Source organism: Carettochelys insculpta, chromosome 14 (assembly GCF_033958435.1).
Source record: "Carettochelys insculpta isolate YL-2023 chromosome 14, ASM3395843v1, whole genome shotgun sequence".
NCBI lineage: Eukaryota > Metazoa > Chordata > Testudines > Carettochelyidae > Carettochelys > Carettochelys insculpta.
In genome coordinates, this window is record NC_134150.1 from 9,464,404 (window position 1) to 9,482,066 (window position 17,663).

The window sequence follows — 17,663 nt, forward strand, 5'->3', positions numbered from 1 at the left end:
TCCTCATAGCTCATATGTTCCAGCCCTTAATCATTTTTGTTGCCCTCTGCTGAACCCTCTCCAGTGTGTCCACATTCTTTCTATGCTGGGGGGCCCACAACTGGACACAATACTCCAGATGTGGCCTCACCAGTACCAAGTAGAGGGGAACAGTAACTTCTCTGGAACTGTTGGAAATGCATCTCAATATGCCATTAGCCTTCTTGGCTACAAGGGCACACTGTTGACTCATTCCAGCCTCTCATCCACTGTAATCCCTAGGTCCTTTTCTGCTGCACTGCTACTTAGCCAGTCGGTCCCCAGTAATACTCTGGTCTGAGAGCAACAATTATTTTAATATATGGTAGGCTGAACGTTCTCAGAGTGCAAAGGCTTATAGGACTATGTTGGTCACACATTGAATTTATGTGGCCATTTATGTAGGCTGACCTACAATGTCAGGAAAACTTGTAGTCCTATGTACTTTTCGTAGTCACTACTCAAAATCTTAGTGATTACAAAGTGCAATAAAATGGCTTGCAATGGAATGGCCCTGACAAGGAAGGTATTCATGACCAAACCTCAGTTTAGTTCAAAGTATCAAGTGCCTATTCAGACTGATCCAGAATTATTTCTCCTATGAAAATCTTCATTTTCACTGAAAAGCTGTTTTTCGTAGCCATGATCTTTTCAATGGCAAATTTCATTCCATTCTTATAATTATTATCTACTAGCAACTGCTCACCATAAAAGGCTAGGAAATAATCAGATTTTACCAACTATTTCCCTGGCATGCAGGAGTGCTCCACTGGCAGAGACAGCCTGGCGTTGTACCATCCCATGGTCAGATAGGAAGCATGTTGTCATAGGTACACTGCCTGATCATAAACATGAACAGGAGAAGCAGGAATAAGCTGAAGCAGCCCCAGGCTAATCTCACAGTACCAGCGCCCACAGTTGTGCAGCTCCATCATGATAAGGGCTCCCTGATGCTCTCCTCAGCAGCAGACAGCCAGGATCTCAGCACGCTGGAGAAACTCAAGTAATGTTCGTGTTCCATGCAATATAAATTCCTCACTTTAGAAATACACACCAGCAATTTACTGGCAGCTCTCATCTCTATTAACTCACACAATTGTTAGGAGGGTCTGTGAGAGCTACTGTTTCAATACAGGAAGCGAAGCTGGGCGGGAGAACTTACCGTAGCTTCTTTTAACCTTCTGAAATCTATGTGAAGGTAAGCGTTTATTCCATTGTACGCACCAGGCAATGTGATTCCATGGATTAACAATACAAATAATACAACGTAAGGCAAAGTGGCTGTTATCCACACAACCTGCCAGCGACAAACAGACACCAAACATTAAATAATCAAGTGTTGCACAAACAGGAAGTTTTATAAACATGTTGGAGACTATGACTGTCCCTTTGTTGTGTTTATCTCTTCTGTTCTCTGAAGCATGTCTTAATTGTTTATCCTAAGTGTCATTGTCCTAGCAAAAAAGAACTGATAGTACCAGTCACGTAGACTAGGAAAAGTCCCACAAAAAAGGACAGGCAGTGTGTTTAAAGCATCAGATGGGTTAGCAAATTGAGATATGTCAGTAGTGGAATGACTATATTACTAATGGTTGTATTAAACTGAGAAAGCTCAGTGTGAATGATTTCCAGGAGTGTAAGTAGACTGAAGCAGATATTTGCTGTAAATACCATAGAAATATACACTGCAACCACAGACAGAAAGAATTCCCAGATGTCTCCCTAGGCTAGGACTTCTGGAAGCAAACAATATACTGAGTTTGATTTGTCCATCACAAATTACCAAAAAAAGCTCCATAAATTAAACAAAATATCAACATGAAAATAAAGAAATGCTAGTATTTACTGAAAATAAATGGCACAGCCAAATAAAGGTAGGCTGTGTTTTGGGCCACATGATCTAAATTAAACCATGGTATGTGAACATTAACTGATGAAAAGTGGATGAGGTGATAAGTTATAGTTATACTTATCAAAATCAAAAACATTCTGAGCTTTGGAAACTAGAAACTCCTTTTCCACAAGTTAGTAGAACTGCATCAAGACCTCAAGTCTTAACTTCAACACATCCAAATGGTTTAAGCTCTTGAAGTACTTCAAAGAATAGTTGCCAACATTTTTGGAAACAATAAAGGATTTAAATTAGAATTTATATTTGTTTAATAAAAGCAAAGGGCCCTTTAACAATGTAATAAAAGCTTTAAGCAGGTTTTGCAGAGAATAATCCTATCCAAAGCCAACTGAAGTCAAAGCAAAGACTCACACATTGATTTGAGTGGACATTCTTTCAAGTCATTAATACCAAATTTAAAGTTAAAAGGCTAACAGAACTTTGCAGTACTGGACATTGCTGGAGAAAGATGATGTAACTGCTTAGTCAGATGAAACAGGACTTGTATTTGAAACGTCCACTCCATTTTGTAAGACAGATAAACAAAAATCTAACCTCAAGCTTCAGTTGTTGTGGCACCCTTAGCTACAATGACTTAAAACCAATTTCCCTCCTTCCTCTCACACTCACTTTCTAAAAAGGACAAAAATCAATATTAAGATACAAGGGCTATATTAGTGTTACCTTCCCTGAAGTCTTCACTCCTTTCCATAGACTAAAGAAAAGGATTATGACTACCACCAAGAGGCACAAAGAGAGTTGCCATCGGGGTGAGCCAAGGTCGTGGATTCCACTGCTTTCATGTAAATGCAGGACACCGCGTCTAGACACAAGAGAGGAAGAGATACCAAGAAACAAACAAACAAAAAGAGATAATTACTTAATACTTCTCATCCTGCGGACTGCAAGAAGACATAATAAAACCGAATGATAACATGAGTGGCTTCTCTGCTTGATTTAGTTTCTAGTAAAGCTGGCCAACATTTTCAATATTCACCTGACGAAAAAAAGTTAGTATTTTTTCTATTTTGGATTAAATCACAGAAAGTAAAATGAATTTGTGAACATCCACTCCCCTTTGTTCACCAGCTGTCCAGCTGGTTGAAATATTTCAGATTTTGAAATTGATGAAAAAATGTCTATATGTATGGCTGCGTCTACACAGCGATCTTTCAAATGATGATCTTCTGGAAGATCTCTTCCAGAAGATCTTCTTTTGAAAGAGTGCATCCACACACACAAAAACAAATAAACAAACAACAAACAAATAAACTATCGATCTGCTATTTTGATAGAGAGCGCCCACACAGCCCCTGCTGTTTCAAAACAATGGGTCAGGAATCAAAACATCTGGCGCCATGAGGACTGCTCTTTCGAAGAAAGGGCCACCAAAGTGTCTACATGTGCTTTTTTTTGAAAGAAGCTTTCAAAAGCAGGCACTTTACCTGATCCAGAAGTGGAAGAGGGCTTCCAGAAGAAGAGCAGCTTTCTTTCGATTTTAGATCAAAACAGCGCATTTTATGTGTGGATGCTCTGTGCGTTCTTTCGAAAAAGGGCCTGATTCTCCGAGAGAACTTGCTAGTGTAGACATGGCCTAAGTGTGTATGTTCACCAATATTCTCCCCTCATGTTTGATCAGTTTTAGATTTTATTTAGGCCAATGCCAGCTAGAAACCTGAGTTACCACAGCATCAGGAAATGGGAGGAGGAGGACTAAATAATACAACCATTTTCTGGGACACCCTTAGGATTTATGGGGCCTGTGGCAGAACACAGCTGACAGGATGCAAGAGCCTGGTTGAAGGGAGGTGTTGTGGAGTCTGGATAGATGCCTTCTTGTTTCCCAACTAGGTCCTCAGAGCTGAGCCCAGCAGCCAGTTGACGTAGCTGTGGCTTGTTAACGACCAGCCTGCAGGTCAGGCTGTTGTCAGGGAGTGGTCTGCTGGCTCACTATAAAAAGGTTTCCTCGCAAGCAGAAGCGGGAAGGAGTTGGGACGTGCATGTGGAGGAAATGCAGGATGTTTGAGAACCTGGGGACCAGACCACCAGCAATGTACAGCGGATAGTTCCAGAGGGAAGTGGTGAATGAAGTGGCCCAGGGAAAGACTGTTGCATGGAGGAGGGGTAAAAACCCCTCTAGCTGCCTCTCTCCTATGGTTCTTGGGCCAGAGCCGAGTGGGGTGGGCAGGCCTGGGCTCCCACCACCCTCTCCTTGGATGGCTGTCCTGCTGGATGGATGAGAGCAGCCCATAGACTGCTGAAGGGGGTTTGTTTGCCCCTTGCATAGGATGTGCCTCTGATGAGAATGGTTTGGTGAGTGGGGGCCCTTGTGTGTGGAAAGCCCCAAGGCAACAAAGGGGCCACCATAAGTCTCTGATGCACATATGAGACTGTCAAGAAGTGCAGAAACTCCCAGGGGATTGATAGGGGCTGTGTCACAGGCCCTATGCAGTTCAATGAAATTGGTGTCCCTATGCCCAATGGCAGATGGAGGTGGGGTGAGGGGAGGAACACACACAATATTTTATAGATGAGATTCATTCTTTAGCAATGCGCTAATGAAATATTGTTAAAGCAAATTTTAAACTAAGGTCCTGCAGACCAACATAGTAAATTCAGAAACTGGCAGTATATATCTGGGGTTGGCAAATGCTTCATTATCACTGGAATGGCTTTTTCACAAAGTTCAAGTTTTTCACTTTTAAGTTAGATCCTCACTGGAGGAAGCAGAGCCACAGAACTGGGATAGGAAGAAGTGGGTGGGTTGACCTAGTGTTGTCAAAAATTTTTGGGGGCCATACACAGCTGCATATTCTATGTATGGGTAAGGATGGCCCTGTCCATTTTGCTTTGCTAACTCATTGCATATAAAAAAGAAAAGAAAAGCTTCTATAATTTGTTGGTTGGTACTTCAATTTCAAACATAACTAGATGAAAGATGCTTTTAAAACCATCATGCCATAGTATGTAGCTACTCTGTTTTTATTGCATTCCAGGACCTATAACAAAGAAGGAGTAAAAGCAAATGGATCAATTTGTATATGATGCATCTTCAAAAAGATTTCATTTTTTTATAAATGAAAAGGTAGACTTTATTTTAAGAAGGATGAGTGCTAAGACTTGCAGAAATATTAACAAAAATACAGACTATGATGCTTAACAAAAACATTGTTCAACCAATGTAAGGACATAAGGACAATGTAAGGACATTGCCAGGAGTCTCCTGGAACTGGGCTTCTTTTCCCAGAAGCTTCAGAAGCCCAACTGGCAGATTAGCTGCTAAAAATCTGGTGGTGCAGTAGGACTGCGGCTGACCCTCTTCCAGTCTCTGCCCCAGGCTACTCCTGGAAGAGTCCCTCCCTGCAGCACCTTGGTGGGGTGGGGAAGACAGGGGGTCTCTCATCACTGCTTATGACTCAAATGATAACTCCAGAGCTGGTAACTGCAGCCAACGGGAGCTGTGGGGGTTGTGCCTGCACATGAAGTCACCTCGCCCCTTCTTAGGGACCACTAAGATGGGCTGGCCCATTCCAGGGCAGGAGCAAGAAGGGAGCCTACCTTAGCCCCACAGTACCACCAAATGGGGTTCAGAGCCCATTGAGGTAAGCACAAAATGGCCAGGGCACAAAATGAGCTCAAACTAGCTACAGGCATAAAGGGAAACAAGAAGGCTTTTTATAAATACATTAGAAGCAAGAGGAAGACCAAGGATAGGGTAGGCCCATTACTCAGTGAGGAGGGAGAAACAGTAGCAGGAAACTTGGAAATGGCAGAGATAACTTAATGACTTCTTTGTTTTGGTCTTCACCGAGAAGTCTGAAGAAGGAATGCCTAACATAGTGAATGTTAGTGGGAAAGGGGTAGGTTTAGAAGATAAAATAAAAAAGAACAAGTTAAAAATCACTTAGAAAAGTTAGATGTCTGCAAGTCACCAGGGCCTGATGAAATGTATCCTAGAATACTCACGGAGTTGATAGAGGAGGCATCTGAGCCATTAGCTATCATCTTTGGAAAATCATGGGAGACAGGAGAGATTCCAGAAGACTGGAAAAAGGCAAATATAGTGCCCATCTATAAAAAGGGGAATAAGAACAATGCAGGAAGCTACAGACCAGTCAGTTTAACTTCTGTGCCAGGAAAGATAATGGACCAAGTAATTAAGGAAATCATCTGCAAACACTTGGAAGGTGGTAAGGTGATAGGGAACAGCCAGCATGGATTTGTAAAGAACAAATAATTTCAAACCAATCTGACAGCTTTCTTTGATAGGATAATGAGCCTTGTGGATAAGGCAGAAGCAGTAGGTGTGGTATACCTAGACTTTAGTAAGGCATTTGGTATAGTCTCATTTGATACAGTCTCACATGATATTCTTATCAAGAAACTAGGCGAATACAACTTAGATGGGGCTACTATAAGGTAGGTGCAAAACTGGGTGGATAACCATACTCAGAGAATAGTTACTAATGGTTCTCAATCCTGCTGGAAATATATAACAAGTGGGGTTCTGCAGGGGTCTGTTTTAGGACTGGTTTTGCTCAATATCTTCATCAATGATTCAGATATTGGCATAGAATGTACGCTTATTGACTTTGCAGATGATTCCAAGCTAGGAGGGGTTGCAACTGCTTTGGAGAATAGGGTCAAAATTCAAAATGATCTGGACAAATTGGAGAAATGGTCTGAGGTAAACAGGATGAAGTTTAATAAAGACAAATGCAAAGTGTTCCACTTAGGAAGGAACAATCAGTTTCACACATACAGAATGGGAAGCAACTGTCTAGGAAGCAGTATGGCAGAAAGGGATCTAGAGGTTATAGTGGACCACAAGCTAAATATGAATGAACAGAGTGATGCTGTTGCAAAAAAAGCAAACGTGATTCTGGGATGCATTAACAGGTGTGTTGTGAGAAAGACACGAGAAGTCATTCTTCCGATCTACTCTGCACTGGTTAGGCCTCAGTTGCGGTACTGTGTCCAGTTCTGGGCATCGCATTTCAAGAAAGATGTGGAGAAACTGGAAAGGGTCTGGAAAATAGCGACAAGAATGATCAAAGATCTAGAGAACATGATCTATGAAGAAAGGCTGAAAGAATTGGGCTTGTTTAATTTGGAAAAAAGAAGAGTGAGGGGGGACACTATAGTGGTTGTCAGGTATCTAAAAAGGTGTCATAAGGAGGAGGGAGAGAACTTGTTCTTCTTGGCCTCTGAGGATAGAACAAGGAGCAATGGGCTAAAACGGCTGCAAGAGAGTTTTAGGTTGGACATTAGGAAAAAGTTCCTAACTGTCAGGGTGGTCAAACACTGGAATAAATTGCCTAGGGAGGTTGTGAAATCTCCATTTCCGGAGATATTTAAGAACAGGCTAGATAAATGTCTATCAGGGATGTTCTAGACAGTACTTGGTCCTGCCATGAGGGCAGGGGGCTGGACTTGATGACCTCTCAAGGTCCCTTCCAGTCCCAGCATTTTATGACACACAGCTGGAGTCTACACCCTGATGATCCCCCACAAATCAATCCCTGCCCGGAGATCTCTGCCTCACCCAAACTCCCTCTCAGAGCCACACTCCAAACTCACTTCAGCAGCTAATTGCCTGCTGCAGCTGTGACTCCCCAGCTGCATCCAAACTCCCTCCAAAAGCCTGCAACTCACCCCATCCCACCCCGGTATACTCCAGCCCCAGTCCTGATTCCTCTGCACATCTAAACTCCCTTCCAGAGACTGCACCCTTATACATCTTGCCCAATGCTCAGATGAGGGCCCCTTACCACACATCAACCCAGCCCAGTGAAAGTGAGTGATGGTGGAGAAGAGTGAGCGATGGAGGGAGGAGAGGTGGGGCCTCAGGAAAGGTGAAGGGCAAGAGTGTTTAGGTTTATGTAATTAGATTGTTAGCAAACTTAGAAGACACTAGGGCAACAGCAGTGAGGTATTTGCTATACCCTGGTATTCTGATTTGCCTCCATAATGCATGTAGGTCCTCTCAGACTGCACAGCCTGGATCCCAAGCAGCCAAGGTAAGGTCCTGCACTTCTACTCACAACTTTTGTTAAACTCAAGAGGCCTTAGAGATCAGATATGAGGCTAGTACTCAAGAGATGTGTGTTCTCCTCATAGGTTCCCCTTAGGAGTGAGTCAGAGCAAGTCGCTACTTTTGATGTGATACCTTCCCCAGCTATGAAGGGAAAGTGATGTTCTCCCCTTCATGAAGTGCTTTGATATTTAGGGATGAAAAGTGCAATAGAATAGTTTGTACTTGTGTCCCTTATATAACTGTTGAAGTATTAAGGCATAAAGAGAATCATAGAATCCTAGGACTGGAAGGGACCTCAGGAGGTCATCTAGTCCAACCCCCTGCCTAAAGCAGGATCAACCCCAACTAAATCATCCCAGCCATGGCTATGTCAAGCTGGGACTTAAAAATCTCTAGAGATGGAGATTCCACCACCTCTCTTGGTAACGCATTCCAGTGCTTCATCACCTTCCTGGTGAAAGAGTTTTTCTTAATATCCAACCTCTGCGATGTCAGACCATTGCTCCTTGTTCTGCCATATGTCATCACTGAGAACAGTCTCTCTCTCTCTATCCTCTTTAGAGCCCCCTTTCAGGAAGTTGAAGGCTGCTATCAAATCACACCTCAGTCTTCCCTTCTGCAAACTATTTTAAATAAGCCCAGATCTCTCAGGATGTGTCAACACTATGAGACAAATTAGAATTTAAGGTAGTTAGCTCAATATTACCATGTAATAAATACCACTGTATCACTGTAAATACAATTAGCTTGATTTAGGGTGCACTGATCTTGAGATTACAAAATTACAGTTACCTGATGGATATAGCATCAAGCTCGAATTCAGAAGTTCGAATAAAGGCCAGTGTGGAAGCACCATGTCTTAAAATCAAATTTAGTAGCCTCCAGAGGTGTCCTGTGTGTAACACACAATGTCCCTCACAGCTCCGCTCTGGCAGCTGCTCTGCAGTAACAGGAAGATCATGAATTTTCAAGTGGGAGCAGTGAGTCTTTAGCTGTGTGCTCACGTTAGTATGAGTGTGAGAAAAGTCTTTCTTTCTTTGCTATTAGTGCTTTGAGTGTATCTACCCATTCAAATAGCCCTGGAGGGAGTTCGTGGCTCTGTCAGTACATTTGTTATTTTTTATGCACTGCCAGGTGCCAGCCGATGCCCTGCCGTACCATGTGTCAATAAGACTGTGCCGGGAGTTGTGCTTGCATAACATGCCAAGAAACTTCTCAGCAGTTTACATTTTGTGCGAACCCCGCTCCCTCCCCCACAAGTCCCACACATTCTGGATCTTTCCTGTGCTCAGCCACATCAGATGAGTAGCCCCCAACCCCATAAAAGGATGTGCCTGACATTTGGTGCTCACTGTGCTGCCAGTTGCGTGTTTAGGGCTCCAAGGGGGTGAAAGATATTGGGGGCTTGCTGTCGCCATGGGGAAGTCTCCCCAGGCAGCTAAGATATTGGGGGCTTTACTGCTGCTATGGGGAAGTCTCCCGTGGCAGCTAAGGTACTGGGGGCTTTGCTCCTGCCATGGGGAAGGACCACTTCAATTGGCCCCCCACTGAACCCCACCCCCCCTTCACCCATACCAAGGCTTGCTGGCACTGGGGGGGGAAGTCTTCCCCAGTGGCTAAGGGTCTTTCTGCCACTGGGGAAGCTTCCCCCAGTAGCTAAGACACATGGGGGTTTGCTGCTGCCAGAGGCGCTGTCTCCCCTGGCAGCCAAGATATTCAGGGTTTTGCTGCTGCCAGGTGGAAGGAAAACCTCAACTGCCCGCTCCCCCACTGAACTTGCTCTTGCCCATATCGGGGCTTGCTGCTGCCAGGGAGAATTCTCAGGAGCTGGTGTGGGGGGCTGATTCCACATGAAGGCCCCATGTCAACTGGGCCCTCAGCACTTGCCCAGCCCCACTTGAAAACACAAATTGGCTTCTGCTGTCAATGACATTTGGGGCTTCCACTGACACCTTATTATACCTACAACGACATTCTTTCTGTATTGTTCTGTTTTGTTCCAATGACCCCAGCTGAGAACATATTTGTTGCACAGAAGCCTTACAGCAATGAAGGGTCCTGTGGCACCTTATAGACTAACAGAAAAGTTTTGAGCATGAGCTTTCGTGAGCACAGACTCACTTCATCAGATGCCGGTCTTGGAAATCTGCAGGGCCAGGTATAAATAAGCCAGAGCAAGGGTGGGGATCACAAGGTTAGCTCAGTCAGCAAGGGTGAGGCTTACTACTAGCAGTTGATCTGGAGGTGTGAATACCAAGGAAGGGGAAGCTGCTTCTGTATTTAGCCAGCCATCCGCAGTCTTTGTTTAAGCTAGAGCTGAGGGCATCGAATTTGCAGATGAATTGTAGCTCAGAAATTTCTCTTTGGAGTCTGGTCCTGAAATTTCTTTGCTGTAGGATAGCTACTTTTAAGTCTGCTACTGTGTGGCCTTGGAGATTGAAGTGCTCTCCTACGGGTTTTTGTATATTGCCATTTGTGATGTCTGATTTGTGTGTGTTTATTCTTTTATGTAGAGACTGTCCAGTTTGTCCGATGTATATAGCAGAGGGGCATTGCTGGCACATGATGGCATAAACTATATTGGTAGATGTGCAGCTGAATGAACCCACATTGGTGTGGCTGATCTGGTTAGGTCCTGTAATGGTGTTGCTGGTGTAGATATGTGGGCAGAGCTGGCAATGAGGTTTGTTGCGTGGACGGGTCCCTGAGTTAGAATGACTGTGGTCCGGTGTATAGTTGCTGGTTAGGATTTGCTTCAGGTTGGCAGGTTGTCTGTGGGCAAGGACTGTTCTGCCTCCCAAGGCCTGTGAAAGTGGGGGATCATTGTCCAGGATGGGTTGTAAATCCCTGATGATATGCTGTAGAGGTTTTAGCTGAGGACTGTAGGTGATGGCTAGTGGTGTTCTGTTGGTTTCTCTCTTGGGCTTGTCCTGTAGTAAGAGGCTGATGGCTGAGCTCTGTAACTTTATCCTCACACACAACTATTTCAGATTTGGCGATGACATATACCTTCAAATCAGCGGCACAGCTATGGGTACCCGCATGGCCCCTCAATATGCCAATATTTTCATGGCTGACCTGGAACAGCGCTTCCTTAGCTCTCATCCACTAACACCCCATCTCTACTTATGCTACATTGATGATATCTTCATCATCTGGACCCATGGGAAGGATACTCTGGAGGAATTCCACCGGGACTTCAACAACTTTCACCCCAACATCAAACTCAGCCTGAAACAGTCCACACAGGAGATCCACTTCCTGGACACCACGGTGCTAATATACAATGGCCACATCAATACCACCCTGTACCATAAACCTACTGACCGCTACGCCTACCTTCATGCCTCCAGCTTCCATCCCAGACACACCATATGATCCATTGTCTACAGCTAAGCACTAAGATATAACTGCATTTGCTCCAACCCCTCCGACAGAGACAAACACCTACAGGATCTCTACCAAGCATTTTGAAACTTCAATACCCACCTGAGGAAGTGAAAAAACAGATCAACAGAGCCCGACGTGTGCCACGAAGCCTCTTACTACCAGCAAAACCATTACAGGACCCAACCAGATCAGCCACACCAATGTGGGTTCATTCAGCTGCACATCTACCAATATAATTTATGCCATCATGTGCCAGCAATGCCCCTCTGCTATATACATCGGACAAACTGGACAGTCTCTATGTAAAAGAATAAACGCACACAAATCAGACATCACAAATGGCAATATACAAAAACCCGTAGGAGAGCACTTCAATCTCCAAGGCCACACAGTAGCAGACTTAAAAGTAGCTATCCTACAGCAAAGAAATTTCAGGACCAGACTCCAAAGAGAAATTTCTGAGCTACAATTCATCTGCAAATTCGATGCCCTCAGCTCCGGCTTAAACAAAGACTGTGAATGTCTGGCTAAATACAGAAACAGCTTCCCCTCCCTTGGTGTTCACACCTCCAGATCAACTGCTGGTAGTAAGCCTCACGCTTGCTGACTGAGCTAACCTTGTGATCCCCACCCTTGCTCTGGCTTATTTATACCCGGCTCTACAGATTTCCAAGACCAGCATCTGATGAAGTGAGTCTGTGCTCACGAAAGCTCATGCTCAAAACTTTTCTGTTAATCTATAAGGTGCCACAGGACCCTTCGTTGCTGTTACAGATCCAGACTAACACAGCTACCCCTCCGATACTAGAAGCCTTACAGTGTACTGGAAAGCCAAGGAGTCTCCCCAGCAGAAATGTAATGATGTGGGGGAGGAACCAAAAATTCTTTTTTCTTACAGTTTTCTATCCTCTTTCTTCTCACTTTAAAATACAGTCTGTGCCCCTGTATTATTTTCAGTGATCACATGCAATGACGGGAAGTGGGATGCTCAGTGGATGGTCAGTTGAGAACAGTCATTGCACAGAAGCCTTATAGTGCACCAGAAAGCCAAAGACTCTCCGCAGTACCAATATAATGAACGGGGAAACCAAATATTCATGTTTCCTGCACTTTTCTATCCTCTTTCTTCTCACTTTACAAAGCAGTCCAGGCCCCTGTATTATTTTCAGGGATCCCATGCAATGATGGGAAGTGGGACAAGTGGATCGCCAGTAGAGAATACAGAATACACTTTGTCCTCACCCCCAACTGTTTCAGATTTGAAGACAAATTATACCTTCAAATCAGTGGCACTGCTATGGGCACCCACATGGCCCCACAGTATGCCAACATTTTTATGGCTGACCTGGAACAACGCTTGTTCAATTCTCATCCCCTAGCGCCCCAGCTCTACCTGCACTACATTGATAACATCTTCATCATCTGGACCCATGGGAAGGAGTCTCTTGAAGTGTTCCACCATGATTCAACAGTTTCCACCCCACCATCAACCTTAGCCTGGACCAGTCCACACAAGAGATCCACTTCCTGGACACTACTGTGCAGATAAGAGATGGTCACATAAATACCATCACATACAGCCCCCACCTAAGGCCTCTCCAATGCATCGTCAGTGATCTGCAACCCATTCTGAACGATGATCTTTCACTGCCTTGGGAGGCAGGCCTGTCCTCGCCTACAGACAGCCTGCCAACCTTAAACAAATCCTCACCAGCCACTATAAATCACAAACCAGTGGCTCTAGGCCTGGAACCAGCCCCTGCAATGGTCCTCGCTGCCAACTCTGCTCACATATCTACACCAGTGACATCATCACAGGACCTAACATCAACCATACCATCAGGGGCTCCTTTACCTGCACTTATATGCCATCATATGCCAGCAATGCCCCACTGCAATTTACATTGGCCAAACTGGACAGTCCCTACGTAAAAGAATAAATGGACATAAATCAGACATCAGGAACGGTAATGTACAGAAGCCTGTGGGGGAACACTTCAATCTCCCTGGACACTCAGTAGCAGATTTAAGGGTGGCAGTCCTGAAACAAAGAAATTTCAAAAATCAAGTGGAGAGAGAAATCTCTGAGCTGCAATTTATTTGCAAATTTGACTCCATTAACCAAGGATTAAACAGAGACTGGGAGTGGCTCGTAGCTTACAAAGGCAGCTTCTCTGCCCTGGGTGTTAAGATCTCCCCATTAGACTCTGACAATGACTCATATCCCCCTGTCTGACCTGACTTGTTTTTATCTCTTTTGATACTACTATTGATAATGGGCCATTTCCACCTTGCTGAATAGACCTTATCAGCTCTGGCCCTCCCTTTTTCTGGGACCCCATTCTTTAAATACCCCTCTGAAACCCCCTCCTCCTCATTCATGCATCTGATGAAGCGGGTCTTTGCCCATGAAAGCTTATGCTCCAAAATATCTGTTAGTCTATAAGGTGCCACAAGACTTCTTGTTGTTCTTGAAGCTACACACTAACACGGCTACTTCTCTGATAGTTGATAATACAGTTGCTGAACCCGTGTTGGCAATGTAACGTGGAGGGAAACCAAACATTCTTTTTTCCTAGACTTTTCTATCCTCTTTCTTCTAACTTTGAGGGTCCCTACATTATTTCCAGAGATCGGCATATTTTCAGGGATGGGGAGGGGAATGAGGAAAATGCAATGTGAGACGATTGCAACAGTCGACATTAGCCAATTTGAGTGTGACAGTAATGACTCAACTTTGTGTGCAGCACGTAGGAAGTGAGGATGGTCAAATTTGAACTTATAAATTCCAGAATTAGAAAATTTATATTTGTATTGAATTTATCTCACAGTGTAGATACAGCCTTAGCTGCTCCTCATAGGTCATGTGCTCCAGTTCCTTAATCATTTTCATTGCCCTCTGGTGAACCTGCTCCAATGTGTCCACATCCTTTCTCATGCTGAGTAGAGGGGATAATAACTTCTCTAGATTGGCTGGAAATGCTTCTCCTAATGCACCCCAACACGCCATTAGCCTTCTTGGCTACAAGGACACATTGTTGACTCACACCCAGCCTCTCCTCCACTGTAATCCCCAGGCCCTTTTCTGCTGCACTGCTACTTAGCCATTTGGTCCCCAGCCTACAAAAGTGCTTGGGATTCTTCCGTCCCAAGTGCAGGACTCTGCACTTGTCCTTGTAGAACCTCATCAAATTTATTTTGGCCCAATCCTCCAATTTGTCTAGGTCATTCTGGACCCGACCCCTACACTCCAACGTATCTACCTGACCCCCTAACTTAGTGTCACCTGCAAATTTGGTGAGAGTGCAATCCATTCCCTCATTTAGGTCATTAATAAAGACATTAAACAGTACTTGCCCTAGGACCGCTCCTTGGGGCACTCCACTTAAAACCAACCACCAACCAGACATTCAGCCTTTGACCACTACCTATTGGACCCATCCATCAAGCCAGCTTTCTATCCACTTACATTCCATGCATCCAATCCATACTTCCTTAACTTATGGGCAAGAATGTTGTGGGAGACTGTATCAAAAGCTTTGGTAAAGTCAAGGTATATCACATCCATTGACTTCCCCATGTCTACAGTGCCAGCTACCTCATCATAGAAGCTAATCAGACTGGTCAGGTAGGAGTTGCCCTTGGTGAATCCATGTTGACAATTCTTGAGCACTTTCTCCTCTTTCAATTGGTCCAAAATGGATTCCTTGAGAATTCCCTTCATGATTTTTCCAGGGACTGAAGTGAGGTTGACCGGTCTATAATTTCCTGGATTGTCCTTTCCTTTTTCAAAGATGGCACTACATTTGCTTTTTTCCAATCATCCAAGACTTCTCCTGAGTGCCATGAGTTTTCAAAGATAATGGCCAAAGGCTCTGCAATGACAGGCGCCAAATTCCCTCAGCACCCCTGGCTGTATTAAATCCAGACGCATGGATCTGTGTACCACTAGCTTTTCTAAGTAGCTCTTAACCTGTTCTTTCCCCACCGACTGCTGCCCACCTCCCTCCCATACTGTACTGTGTTGTGCTGTAGGCTGGGAACTGATCTTGTCTGTGAGGACTGAGGGCAAAAAAGCAACAAGTATTTCAGCTTTTCCTGCATCATCTGTCACTAGATTACCTCCCTCATCCAGTAAATGTCCCACACCCTATCTGCTCACCCTGTTATTGTTAGCATGCCTGTAGAAAACCTTCTTGTTGCCCTTCACATTCCTTGCTAGCTGCAGTTCCAATTGTTCTTTTGCCTTCCTGATTACTCCCCTGCATTCTCCAGCAATATATTTATACTCCTCCTTAATCATCTGTCCAAGTTTCCACTTCTTATACACATGCGTTTTGAGTTTAAGATAACCAGGGATTTCCCTGTTAATCCAAGCTGCTTGCCTTCCATGTTTGTTTTTTTTATTGTGCATTGGGATGGTTTGTTCCTGTTCCTTCAATAAGACTTCTTAAAAACACTGCTAATTCTCCTGAACTTCTTTCCCCTTCATATCTACTTCCCAAGGGATCCTGCCCATCAGTTCTCTCAGGAAGTCAAAGTCTGCTCTTCTGAAACCAAGGGTCTGTATTTTACTGCTCATATTTCTTTCTTTTGTCAGAATCCTGAAATCTACCATCTCAAGGTTGCTGCAGCCCAAGTTGTGACCCACTTCTATTCTCCTACTAGTTCTTCCCAGTTTGTGAGCAGCAGGTTAAGCTGTGCACGGCCCCTGGTCGGATCCTTCAGCACATGTACCAGGAAGTTATCCCCAACATTGTCTAAAAACTTCCTGGACTGTCTGTGCACTGCTGTATTGGTCTCCCAACAAATGTCCAGGTGGTTAAAGTCTCCCATGAGAACCAATCAAAAAGAAAGAACAATTTGTATCCTTATGTGAAAATTACTGTATTGTTCAGTCTAATATTTTTAATCCTATCTCAAGAAACAACAAAAACAAAAGCTTTGAGACTGGTATTGCCTTTTGTATAACCAAGCCTCATGGAGATATTCCTTAGCAGCCTGTTTGTGTGACTAATACCTACTGCGTAACTAACACTTACTGAGCTGTATTTTGCAAGTATCAGAGAATATTGTACAAAATAATTGCCTTGAGTATTTTAAAATGGAGGCTGTGATTCCAGTCCATGTCCAAAGATAAACCCTACACTTGCAAAGCCAGGAAACTGAGCAAGGCTGCAGCCATGGATGCCCCTAGTTCCTGGCTCCCCTCTACCAGCTGGAGCCAGGAAACTGAACAATGCCGCTGCCCTGCTCAGTTTCCATGCTGCTGCCTGGTTCCCAGCTCTCCACCACTTGCAGGACCTGGGAAAAGTAACTTTAATTTTCGTGCACGTTGAGGGGAGATGGGAACCATGCTGGCCCCTGGTTCCTGGTTCTCTGCCACTCTGGGAGACACTAAAAAGACTGGGTTGGTCAGTTTCCTGGCACCTGGAAGCCCCTGGTTCCTGCAGCCTGGCTCCTGTCTCCCCTTGACTTGCAAGAAAATTCAAGTTATGTGGAGGTTGCAGAAACACAACCCCCATGTAACTCTAGGGTTTACTGTAATGTCAAGTTTTAAACTCATTTTTAGGACAAAGTCTGCCCCCATGATGCCAGAATAAGATATTTTTGCACAGAGGATCTAGGCCCCATCTGTTCCACATGCTTTTAAAGACATTTGCAGAATTAAGGCTCTAAACATAATTGTGTCTATAACCATGCTTACTACTCATGTAATAATTGGTAGCAAATTGTGTTTCTCATACAGTAGAAGATTCAGTTAGCTAACAGAGTTTATTTTCTTGGAGATGGTTCAAATCATTCAGAGTTGTTCAGTGGCAGGGTTCTGGCTGGATAACCATCTGGCTAGTTCTCCTTTCTAAGCCTTTTTGAGACCAGGGACTGGCTTGTTGACTTCTTAAACTGTGTCAGGGAGATTTTAGTGAACAATACCAGTTCATTGACTGGTTGTTGAGATACACTGTCCTATAAAAAAGGACAACACAGAGTTCATTGCCTTATGTACTGACTGTGATGATCTGCATGCATATCCTGCAGGCCTTCCAAAGGTGAGGGTCTCCACTCTGTACCCTCTCCCTGCTGGGTGGCAGCAACAAAGCCAGCTGGCAATCGCTGGTTGTAGAACCAGCACACACTGTGCCTAGAGCAGGGTGGGGACAGGATGCTGCTGCACACCCAGAGAACCCAGGGCTAAAGTGGAATGGCAGAGACACTGCTAGCCTGGCTTGCATGGAGACATTGGGGTTAACCACACTGCTGCTGGGGACAGAGCAGCATGGCTAAGGGGAATGAGGAAGAACCCAGCTTCCGGGTCATGAAAAGGAA

At 44.4% G+C, this 17,663-nt stretch overlaps 1 protein-coding gene across 1 annotated transcript in view; it reads right to left on the minus strand.

The window, feature by feature from the left end:
* Positions 1-17,663, minus strand: part of SLC6A2 (solute carrier family 6 member 2) — a 154,469-nt gene that overhangs the window by 68,019 nt on the left and 68,787 nt on the right. Inside the window, exons 4-5 of the mRNA XM_075008453.1 lie at positions 2,594-2,732; positions 1,181-1,315 (exon numbers count right to left, since the gene is read on the minus strand). Of these exons, the coding sequence (XP_074864554.1) occupies positions 1,181-1,315; positions 2,594-2,732 (274 nt within the window). The remainder of the gene's footprint in view (positions 1-1,180; positions 1,316-2,593; positions 2,733-17,663) is intronic.